The following is a 13,049-nucleotide window of genomic DNA, read 5'->3' on the forward strand; positions in this document are numbered from 1 at the left end:
CCGCTTGGTTACTTTCCCATTGATCCTGCCCATATATATATATATATATATATATAGTGGTAGGATCAAGAGGGAAGTAACCATTCGGGGGGAAGCGGGGGGAAGCAAAAACTTTTTTTTTCGTTTTTTGAAAAAACTTTGTTCACGAACATTATAGATGAGATGAAAATATGAACATTTAGTAGAGACACTTTGTGATAAATGTTTTTATTTTGGCGGGAAAACGCTCGAAGAAGTAATATATAAAAATTATCGTGTTTTTCGAGCGTATTTTGAGGTTTTAGCTATTGGGGTTTAGATATTAGGGTTTAGATATTAGGGTTTATAGGGTTTAGATATTAGGGTTTAGAAATTTAGGGTTTAGGGTTTAGATTTAGGGTTTAGATTTAGGATTTAGATCGAGTTTTTAACACGAACGGTTTATAGTTTAGGGTTTAGGGTTTGGTGTTTTGGGTTTATAGAATAAACCCAAAATACCAAACCCTAAACCCTAAACCCTAAACCCTAAACTCTAAATCGGGCTAAATTTTACTTCACAAAACATGAAAAAAAACGTTCATATTCTTCACGAACAATATTATCTTGAATGTTATTTTTGTCGATTGTTTTCCCGCCTAAATAATAACATTCATCACGAAGTGTCTCTTCTAAATGTTCATATTTTCGTGTGATCTTGATGCCGGAAAAAATAAAATTTCAAAAAAAAACGAAAAAAAAAATTTCTTCCCCCCGCTTCCCCCAGATTGGTTACTTCCCCATTGATCCTGCCCCTATATATATATATATATATATATATATATATATATATATATATATATATATATATATATATATATATATATATATATATATATATGGGCAGGATCAATGGGGAAGTAACCAATCGGGGGGAAGCGGGGGGAAGCAAAAACTTTTTTTTTCGTTTTTTGAAAAAACTTTGTTCACGAACATTATAGATGAGATGAAAATATGAACATTTAGTAGAGACACTTTGTGATAAATGTTTTTATTTTGGCGGGAAAACGTTCGAAGAAGTAATATATAACAATTATCGTGTTTTTTGAGCGTATTTTGAGGTTTTAGCTATTGGGGTTTAAATATTAGGGTTTAGATATTAGGGTTTAGATATTAGGGTTTAGAAATTTAGGGTTTAGGGTTTAGATTTAGGGTTTAGATTTAGGATTTAGATTGAGTTTTTAACCCTAAACCCTAAACTCTAAATCGGGCTAAATTTTACTTCACAAAACATGAAAAAAAAACCTTCATATTTTTCACGAACAATATTATCTTGAATGTTATTTTTGTCGATCGTTTTCCCGCCTAAATAATAACATTCATCACGAAGTGTCTCTTCTAAATGTTCATATTTTCGTGTGATCTTGATGCCGGAAAATTTTTTTTTCAAAAAAAAACGAAATTTTTTTTTTTGCTTCCCCCCGCCCCCACTTCCCCCCGATTGGTTACTTCCCCATTGATCCTGCCCCTATATATATATATATATATATATATATATATATATATATATATATATATATATATATATATATATATATATATATAACTAAAAAAATAAGAAAGACTTGAGAAAACTTTTCATCAATTTTCCTTGAAAATTTTCATTTGCCGCTGGAGGGAAAATAAATTAAAATTTTGAGCAGACCCCAAACCCTTTTTCTTTCATTTTTGTAACCCCAATTCTTCTTCTCTCAAAACCCTTGTTTCTTTCATCATCTTTAACCCCAATTCTTCTTCTTCTCGAGTTACAACTTAAAAGCGAATCTAACCAAGATTTCACCTCACAATCTTGTATAAGGTAAACATCTAACCTCCAATTTCTCAAAACTTCTAATTTCTAAAGATTATTGCTAAAAAATTCGGATTTGAGCAAAATCATATGAAATTTTAGATTTTTCGTTTTCAATTGTATGATTTTAGCAAAACCATGATATTATATATGTTATATTTTCATTTATTTGCAAGTTTGTTGATTTTTGAACTTAGAAATTATTATATTTGGTAATTTTGGATTATTGAGCACTTAGAATGAAAAATGCTGAATGAATGAAAAAGGGTACAACAACGGAAACTACTAACTAGCCTACTGCATTTATGTTGCTATGTTGAACTTAATTTATATTATATCATGTATGTTTTGGATATGCAGTATATGTTTTGTTAGTTGTAAATTTATAAAGTTATAGTTATAGTTATACCTTGCCACACATCTGGCTAAAGGCCTTGTAAAAAGATTCTTGAAAATTAAGCACATTTTAGGATGGCCACTAAAATTATGTAATAATGAAGTGACTAATGTTCCTTCTATTAGCAATATACATATGTTACTTACTAAACTATTATTATCAATACTACTTAAAGCACAAGTAGTATAACTGTGCAATATACCCTGGTATAGGTATCACCTCTGCATCACATAAATTATTATAAAATGGTATCAATAGCTTATGGGTCAATACCTCATGTACTTGTTCTAGTTGTTAAGTCACATTTATCGTATAATTTCAACATGCATGAGTGTAAATTCGTTGTAATACTCTTTAAGGCCATTCCCGTGTTGAAATGCAGGGAAATGGTAGCATATATCGCTAATACACTTATCTTCATCTTGAGGTATGCATTCTCGGAATAAAAACTTCATGTATAACATTATTTTAATATGAAAAATAAGGGATAAATGCCATAGTTCTTATTATTCTTTGTGTGTAGTGCTTGAACTTTGAAAAATAAATAAATTATATATAATTTTTTTGTGCGTCTGTGGAGTAGTCATAGCTGAAGGTATACTTGGAGGTGACAGCATTCTCAAAATGAAGGTAACCACTTCTTACATGTTCTTCTCATTTCTTTATCTTCTTTTTCAGTTTACGTGTCCACCTTTGTTATATGTGCAGCATATTACATATATTGCATTGGCCTGAAAATAAATGATTATGTTTGACACAGAAAGTGCTTGGGGCTACCGCATCCTACTCTACGTTTTGCTACAACTTTCGCGGGCCATAGTAGTTGGATCATTATATCCTTTTCTGCGTTATTTTGGTTATGGCTTGGATTGGAAAGAAGCTACTGTACTTATCTGGTCTGATCTAAGAGGTGCTGTTGCATTGTCACTTTCTCTGTCGGTTAAGGCAAGTTATCCTTTTATAAATGTAGAAGTTTAAGAAATGCTTATTTCTGAACCCTGAAATTGCTCCTTAATTTATTTTGGAATGGTCTTAATGCATTTATCGAGAGTTGTAAAGCGTTTGCTAATAAGCTAATAAATGTAGATGTCCATGCTACAAATCCATGTGAAGCACACACTTATCTTAGTGATGACTCCGAATGATATCAGTTTGTAATTTGTAAAAACAAGCTAAATAAAGTTATAAACGGCACAAATAGAATTGTGAACCATTTGTTGCATATTAAGTGAACAAATAGGTAACTTTACTTCAAAATAAATAAAAACAAAATTTGTAAAACACAAATAGAATCGTGAACCATTTGTTTGAACTAATATGTTAATTTGAAATTGTGTTATAATTTCCAGCAATGTTTCGAGGGTTCGGATATGGAGTTACGTGAATGGAGAAAGTATTACGATTTTTATATGGCTCCCAAGAACATCTCCCGAGGACAATGAGGACGATTGTGGTGATAATGATGAAGACGACGGATGTGGTGATAGTGATGAAGACGATGGATGTGGTGATAGTGGCGATGGTGCATAGGGATCTTTGATGTTTAGACTTTAGTTTGTAATTCGGATGTTGAAGAATTTGATATTTTGAACAATTTGGTTTGTAATTCGTATATTAAACGATTGTAATTTGTGTTATTAGAAATCGTTTAGTTTGTACTAGATTTGTTTGTTGATTCGCATGTTATAAAACGAGCAATAACAAGTTTTGTATGCGGGAAGAAAACCCAGCATTTTCGCGTGGGAAGCAGAAAAAGCAGCTGCGACTTGTGCAGATTTTCGCATTAGTGGCCGCTAATAATAGATGACGTCATAATAGATTTTAATTTTCTTTTTATTTGAAAAATAAATGTCGCCGCAATTTGTCGCCAAAAACTATATTTTAGAATTTCTTTTTCCTTTTCTTTTACTGTGTGTGGGCCCCACATGTGTCGCCACAAAAGACGCCGCATAATATCAAAGGTGACGCATCTATTGCGGCGACCGTTTTGTGACGTATTTGTCGCCGCAAATCAGTCTATTGTGGCGACATGTGTGCCTAATGTAGCGACATAGTGTTGCCGTATTAGACCAGAATTGTGGTAGTGAGTCTATACCATTTATAAGTGAAATGGAACGGCTTTTCATACCAGTTCGCTAGTTCCCAATGATTTTGGATCACTAGTTGACTTTTTCTTTTGGTAAACCTGCAAAGGAAAGTGAGCTTGTCCCCTTTCCTTTGTGGTATAGGCGTGCACCGAGCTAAGAATAGTTTTACTAGTCTTGACATTGTAATTGACCGAGGTTTTATGGGCTCTAAGCTCACTGTTGTTACTCTGATTTCATGACCTCGTTCACTGTAGCTGAAGTTTCCTTCGTTCCATATATTGTAGTCATATCCTCCGAAGCAAACTTTGAAGTTGATAATCGTGCCGAAGGTGGGGTACACTATCATTAACCTTTTCGATTAGCTGATAAATATTAAAGAAAAATAGATTATGAACGAATCGTTCGAGATATTTATCCACCGCCGATATGTTTCGTAATAAGTGGGGCTGTCAGTCATTGTTATCAAACCAACCTAATGGTTATCTTATCCCTTGAAACACCATAACGATGTGGGTATAAATTATGTTTAATTATAATATACGTGAAAGATACGAAACGATATGAATATCTTTGATCTTGCTACGTGAATGATTTGGTATCCATTGGTATGGATCCGGTTTAGTTCTTTCTCAAAATATGGAATGTCTGGTAACTTTCATATACGAGTATTATTTTTTCTTGCCATAATAATATTTCATCGAGGTAGTTATTATCAGATATATTAACTTTGCATGTGAACCAGTAATATTAATATTTGAGGTGCAATTTTCTTGTGTGTTGATTTAAATAGAATCACAGAATTGTAAAATTGAGATTTGAATACATGAGCATTAAGCAACGTGGGTTGTTTTCTTCGTACGATAATCAATTGAGGTTTATATGCGGGTACACTTACGCACTAGACACATACGTCGACTGAAAGTCCAATAAACGGTAACTAAATAATATGTGGATTTTATTGATATCCCATATCAATTATTGTAATAGAAAAATCATCGAGTGATTTTCGTTTTCATTAAACGATGATTCGATTTCCTTAAGCAAGTATTTTTTCCTTTATTGGTGATAACGTTAGTCCCAAGTTCATTATAAGAGTTATATCATGATTAATATGCGGTGTGTAATAGTTTACGAGTTAATCTACATTTAATGTGAAGTTACACACTGGTTGTGCAACGGCACAGATGCAGAATGCATCCATACGGGTTCAATGAACAACCGCACGGTTGCATGTGCTGGTAGTATTTAATGTTAATCTCGGGTTCATTGTTAGGGTTGCGAACTCTAAACCCTTTCAACTATTGTATCCGACATTCAGAGGTACTATCACTCTTGTGCTTCGATCTAACACGTTCTAAAGTCATAATAACGAGTTTAGATCTTTGTTTTAAGTGTTTGTTTGATATAAAATCCAATATCGAGTTATTCCGCACTCGATATTGAAGTATTAGTCGTTTAATCATGTTTACACGATCCTACAAGTGGTATCAGAGCGTAGGTGTGATTATTCGATCGGATTTTGTGTCAAAATTGTGTTTAAAAGTTTGGGTTTGATGTTTTTGTGAAGAAATCATCAAATCTTAAATAATCGACGTGTCAATCTGTGTTTTTGTTATTCAATTGTGTTATTCTGGTCAAAAGGGTTGTTTTGAACGTAAAACATTCATTAAATTTGATCCAGATCGAGTGCTAGATCCAATCAAACCCAAAACCCTAATTTTGGTGTAGTTTTCTGCCCAGAATTCGTCAAGAACACAACCGTACGGCTACACACTGCAACCGTATGAATACACCACCCGGATACAGCAACTGTACGGATACACCCTTGCATCCATGTAATACTCCATCCGTTAGCCTTCAACCGTGAACCTCTGCAACCGTACAAATACACCTTGTAACCGTACGGATACACTATGCAACCGTATAGTACTTACCCGGTTACACCTGCATCCGTGTAACCTATAACCATGTTTCTGTAACTGTGTTAAACCTGCATCCGTGTACGGTTACAATGTCAGACCATATTGAAACTTTCGAAACACAATCCTCTTTAGTTGGTGCCTCTTCATCTGGTCTTCATAAATTGCTCCAAACTGAAAATGAGATAGAGAGTTCTTATAGAGTACCTAGGCTTGAATCTCTTGACGACTACGCTGAATGGAAATCTAGGTTCTTAATTGGAATTGATTCTCGACTGTACAACAGTTTAAAGATCGTATACAAGTTCCCTCTCAAGGATCATGGTGAACCAAAAACTTCTATGGAACTTTCAGTTCAAGAAAGAGAGGACTATAATTTGGAATGTAAGGCTTATAGTCATCTTACACAAGGTCTTTCAAAGGAGATTTTTCATCAGTTTGAGACGCATAAGACCACGTATGGAGTTTGGAATGAGATAAAGAGTGGCGTTGAGGGTAGTGCTGAATACAGAAAGACTAAAAGTAAGATGTTAAAGAAAGAATGGAAACAATTCACGGTTCGCCAGATGAGACCTTAGAGGCGGCTGTTGCAAGGTTTCATCATTTAATGATAGAGTTTAAAAGGTGTGACATTACCTTCACGAACAAGAAGATTGTGCAATGCTTCCGTGAGGGTTTGCTGGTCAAGTGGGATCCAATCGTACAACAAATTGAACAATCTTGTGTTATTTTGGATAATTCCTTCAGTTGTTTCGTCACAAAGCTGCAGGCTAAGGAACTTGAATTGAAGGAACGTTTAAAGAGATTGGAGTTAGTTCAAAATCCACCCCGCTTACAAAGCTCCAGCTATTGGTTTAAACAAGAAACATGCACCTCTTCAGACTGCTTTCACTTCCAACAATTAGAAATTGACGTCTAGTTATGTTTCTCCTGTTCCTTAAAGCGTTCTTCATCATACAACCTCAAACAAAGACGAGAGTTATGAGATTCTCAAAACTGATAACATTCGTTTTTGAACTATTCAAGGGGTTGAGGAGGATATGGCGTTAGTTTCAATGGTTGTGAACTCATACAATGATTTGTTAAATGGGCATATCGGGAACAGTCACTTGGAACAAGAGGATTATGATCAGATTGATGAGAATGAGATGGAGAAGATGGATATCCTCTAGGATATGGGTAGTGTTATTCGTAGAGGTAAGAGGTACTTACAGAAGATCGGTGAGAAGACTTTGGGTGTCAACAACAACACAAAGTTTGGCTTCAATATGAATAAAGTGAGATGTCACAATTGTAATGAGTTTGGTCATTTCAAGAGAAACTGTAGCAAGCCAAAGCAGCCAGGTTTTCTTAATCCCTTTCACAATCAAAATCGTGAACATAGACGAGTCATCCAAAGCCTTGGCTACAACATATGAGGATGAAGTATATGACAGGTCAGTCGATGTGACCGATACTTATTATTGGCATGCTAATATTGTGAGAGTTCGGATGGCAGAGGAAGAAGTTGAGAAAGAGAAAGCTGAGAGAGAAAAGATGGGATGTGTTGGTAGAGTTAAGTTTTGCAAATGCCTTGGATGCAAAATGGAACACCGAATTGAGCAAGCATGGTACTGGGAAAATTACTTACTTCGAGGGATTGTGAACAAAAGAGTGATTGAGAAGTTTAAATGGGCTATGCACATTGATGGAGATGTATGGACTGACAGTGAGTCTTCATCCTCAGACGATGAATCCTGGAAATTTTGTGAGAATGGAGGTCAGTCATCAGGTAGTAATTCCGGTAATGATGAGGTTAAGACTGATAATGTTGCAGATACGGTAAATGTGGAAAAGATGGGTAGCATGGAAATTGGGTCAGATAGCTCGAGTTCGGAATCCGAATCGAGTCCGAATCAGAATCTGGTCTAGCTGATGAAAAGTCACGCGTCTCTATGCTTTCATGGCAGATTCTTCTAACAAATCAAAGGTACAATATGAAACTAATGATGTTTGTGAAAATTGTGCTAGTTTAGAATTGAAACTTAAAGAACTTAGAGAATATGTTACGGCATGTCCTAAATGTGTTAAATTGGAACAACATGTTAAGAAGTTGACTGAGATTTGCCTAAACTGTAATAATTGTACTACCTTAGAATAGGAAATTGAAGTGCTTAGGAAAGGCAATGAGACACTTAAGAGATAGAATGAGGACAACATGTTCTATAGAAGTAGAGAGAAAGAGTTTAGGGAAATCATTAAAACTCTAGAGAACTAGGTGACAGACTTGATGTCTAATGTGATGCTCAATACTCAAACCATAATGAAGTATACTGCTGAGATAGATGCCCTTAAGAGAGAAAAATAATCTTTAAGGATTAGTTTTAAAACTAAAAGAGATAAGGCATATATCTTTAAGAGGTCTGCGCTTGTGTTAGAATATTGTCAGACGGTAGGAGGTAAGGAATCTAGTGTTGACTATAAGCAGCGTCCTCCACCATTTGAGCATGATTATAGTTTTTCACTACCTGAGAAATAGTTTGGAGAGGACTATGTTCCGATTCAACCCATTGTGACTGAACAGGATAGGGAAAATGGTTAGATAGTTCTGAGACTCCTAATGTAGTTGTAGGAGAGACCATTAAGGAAGTAAACACAAAGATAGATAGTACTGGAAAACCAAATTTCAAGCCAGTGACTATTCTGAAAAACACTGCTAATCAGAGACTAATCAAAATTAAGAACCGATCCCCGATTAAGTTTGTTAAAGGTCTTAGTTTTAAAGAGGAGGACTTCTTGAGACCAGTATGTAATTTACCACCCAAGTATGTTCCTCCACCTAAAAGGTCTCCGGTTAGGACTCCAGAAAGATCGCCAGTAAATGGTAGGACCCCATCCACACCTCAAAGACCTAGATCCCCAAATCGACATAACCCTACGTTTGATTCTTACTATAGGGGAGATAATTTGGAAACTCGTTCATGTTTTCATTGTGGGTTGGGAGGTCACAGGGCCATTAATTATCCTAAAAGGTTTATTGCACCTAGGAGGAGAATTAAGCTGAGCCCTCCCAAGCGATTTCATAACTACAGATCAGCTTCTCCTCTGAAGAATCATATGTCTTCCAGTCCTACCTCGGGAAAGTCTAAAAAACATGTGATTCCTGCACATCCGTACAAATCTGTAAATGATTCAAAGGTGGATCAAAACAACGTCTATTTTAAGAAACCTTTACATAAATATCAAATGTGGAAAACAAATGAGGGATTAAATGGGGCTAGCAGTTCGGGTACTGCTAATAGCAGGGAAAATGAAAAGGCTGTTACTGTCAACGGGAAACCTGTTGCTGATAAAGCATGGGTATCCCCTATAAACTAATTATTTTTCTCTTATCATGCAGGTCCCCTAAAATCCTAACAAAAATACATGGATTGTTGATAGCGAGGCATCCCGACACATGACAGGAAACATATCCCTGCTTCAAGATCTTACATCTATCAAAGGAGGACCTGTTTCTTTTGCAGGTGATCAAGGAGGTTTTATTACTGCTCAAGGAATGATTTCTAATTCCTCGGTCAGTTTTGATAAAGTGAGCTATGTTAAAGAGATGTCGAATAACCTGCTGTCAGTTTCTCAAGTTTGTGATAAAAGGCATAAAGTTCTATTTGATGAGCAGTGGTGTAATATTATGAGAAAAGAGTATAAAGTCCCTCAGAACATGATTCTTATGATGGAACCAAGAAGTAAAGACTTGTATATTCTGGATATGTTGAAGGCTTATGTCAAAGCAGCTACGGGACAACAAGCTTTCGTGTCCAAAGCTACTGAACAAGAGTCCATAATATGGAATAAACAGATGCGTCATTTAAGCTTCTGGAAGATGAACCATTTAGTTCACAACAATTTGGTTGAAGGGGTTAATATTAAAGGGTTCCATGTTCCTGAAGGGTGTGTGTCGTGTAAGAAAGGGAAGCAAACTAAGAAGCTACATCAAGTTAAGAAACATCATTCCATTGATACTCCTCTTGAGCTTCTTCATATGGATCTTTTTGGTCCAATCAACAAGAAGAGCATCACTGGTCACTCATATTTTTTTGGGTGGTTACTGACGAGTACTCGCGTTTTACGGGTAGTAATACTGAAGAATAAAGCTGAGACTTTTGATCAAATCAAGTTGTTGATCACGAGACTTGAAACATTATATAAGTTGAAGGTAAGAAGGATCCAGACATATAATGGGATCGAATTTAAGAATCAGAAGATGGAAGAGTTCTGTAATGAGAAAGGTATTCAACAGTTAAGTTCACCTTATACCCTACAGATAATTGGTGTAGCTGAAAGGAAGAATAGAACTCTAATTGAGACTACCAGAACAATGTTGCCTGACTCAGAATTACCTGTTACCTTTTAGAGTGAAGCAGTTTCAAATGTGTGATATACGATGAATAGGGTACTTGTTGTTAAACGATACGAAAAGACATGTTATGAACTGCTACTAAAAAGAAAACTGAATATCAAACATCTTGAACCGTTTGGTGTTCTTTGTACAATTATAGTTCGGGATACAAGTGGAAAATTCAATCCGAAAGCAGTCACAGGAAGGTTCTTGGTTATGGGAATGCATGTAAAAGGGTATATAATTTGGATTCTTGGTGTGTTGAAGAACATATTGTAATCGATATTCAAAGACATGCTTCTGTTCCAGCTGGTAAAGGGTATTCATGGCAATTTGATTATGATGATCTGTTTGAGTCATTCCATCTTCCTGAAGAAAACTCTGAGGATAAGGAGATTTCTACACAAATGATGTATAACATGCGTATCTCCGCTGAACACATTTCTAATGTACGAGTGAAAACTAATATTCCATTTGCTGCCGAGGAAAGTGCTCTTGAAATTGAGACAAATAATGATGAATCAGATTCTGATGATTCTATCCCACAATTGGAGGAGACTATGTTACAATCTGTGGGAGAGGAAGTAACTGATGAAGTGGTAGATGGGGAACCAATTCAGACCATGACTGAGGAACCAATTCAGACCACAACGGAGGAACCTACTGAGATCGAAGGACTTTGACGGTCAAGTAGAACGGTATCTCTCCTTAAACATTTTGATGATTATGTATTTGACCCTGCAGGTGTTTCAGTTCCTAAAGCAGACAGAACTTCTACTTCAGATGAGCGTGTCACACCCTCTACAATTGTTGTTACTGCTTTTTATACTCATTTAAATCAGATTGGAAGAATCTTCAGGAATGCGCACTCTAGCTTTGTGTCGCAAGTTGAACATGATGATGTCAAAGAGGCATTATAGTATGATGAATGGATTACAGCTACGTAGGAAGAACTTCTACATTCAATCATTTGGGTGTTTGACGATTAGTTATTCCACCAAAAGGCTATAAATCATATGGCCTGAAGTGGGTATTGAAGAATAAGAAAGATGACCAAGGTATTGTGATCCCAAACAAAGCAAGATTGGTTGTCAAGGGTTATCAAAAAATTCCAGAGATTGATTATGATGAGGTTTATGCTTCGTTTGCTAGACTAGAGGCTATTCGTATGTTTTTGGCGTTTGCTTCATTTAAAGGATTTAAGGTTTATCAGATAGATGTTAAGAGTGCATTCTTGTATGGCACTCTTCAAGAAACAGTGTATGTGACTCAGCCACCGGGTTTCATTGATCTGCATCAACCGAAAAAGGTGTATCTCTTAGAAAAAGCACTATATGGTCTTCACAAGGCCCCGAGAGCTTGGTATGCAACTCTGTCAAACTATATGATAAAGAAAGGTTTTAGAAGAGGAGTCATCAATCAGACTCTGTTTATCAAGGAAAAGGGCGACGACATTATGCTGGTACAGGTTTATGTGGACGATATCATCTTTGGGTCTACAGATCAGAAAATGGTGGATGAATTTCAAGATGTTATGCAGAAATGATTCAAGATGAGTTCACTGGGTACAATTAGTTTCTTTTTGAAGCTGCAGGTTGATCAAACGGAAAAAGGCATCTTTCTACATTAAACGAAGTATGTAGCTGACATCTTGAGCCGGTTCATGATGGAAGATGAAAGAGTTACTAAGAATCCTCTATCGGTGAATCACGAGATTTCAATGGAAAATACAGTGGAAAAAGTTAACCAAACCTTATATAGAGCGATTATTGGTTCATTGATCTATCTTACAGCATCACGACCTGATATCATGTTCGTGATGTGTTTATGTACTCGTTATCAAGCACATCCAAATGTAAATCATATATTAGCTGCAAAGAAGATCATGCGTTATCTTAAGGGGACTCCTAGTTTGGGCTTATGGTATCCACAGAAGGATGGGTTCGAGTTGACAGCTTACAGTGATTCTGACTATGGGGGATGCAAAAGAGATTTCAAATCTACCTCTGGTGGTTATCAGTTTCTAGGTAGCAGGTTAGTGAGTTGGCAGTGTAAGAAGCAAACAGCTGCTGCACAATCAACGTGTGAAGCTGAATATATTACTGCTGCAAGTTGTACATCTCAGGTTGTATGGATTCAACAACAAATGCGGGATTACGATTTGCATATTTATAACACTCCTATATATGTTGACAATACTGCTGCTATTGTTGTAAATAAAAAACATTTTAACCATTCAAAGACCAAACACATAGGGATTAAGTACCATTTTATTAGGGACTGCTATGAAAAGAAATTAATAGATTACCTACAAATAGGTACCACAACCTAACGTGCTGATTTGTTTACTAAGGCTTTTGACAGACCGCGCTTCCTATTTTTGTTACATGTGCTTGGAGTGAAAGATATGGCGGAGGTTGTGTCTGATATGGCGGAGGTTGTGTCTGATAAGGAGTTGCTGAAATAA

The 13,049-nt window shown here is 35.9% G+C and overlaps 1 protein-coding gene across 1 annotated transcript; it reads left to right on the forward strand.

Moving 5' to 3' along the window:
* The first annotated feature begins 12,248 nt into the window (after positions 1–12,248).
* On the forward strand, positions 12,249–13,049 carry LOC139860119 (secreted RxLR effector protein 161-like). Its single transcript, XM_071848894.1, has 2 exons — positions 12,249–12,794; positions 12,936–13,049. Exons 1-2 carry the CDS (start codon positions 12,249–12,251, stop codon positions 13,047–13,049), a joined length of 660 nt encoding a protein of 219 aa, XP_071704995.1.

The sequence above is a fragment of the Rutidosis leptorrhynchoides genome, chromosome 7 (assembly GCF_046630445.1).
Source record: "Rutidosis leptorrhynchoides isolate AG116_Rl617_1_P2 chromosome 7, CSIRO_AGI_Rlap_v1, whole genome shotgun sequence".
In the NCBI taxonomy this organism is placed as follows: Eukaryota; Viridiplantae; Streptophyta; class Magnoliopsida; order Asterales; family Asteraceae; genus Rutidosis; species Rutidosis leptorrhynchoides.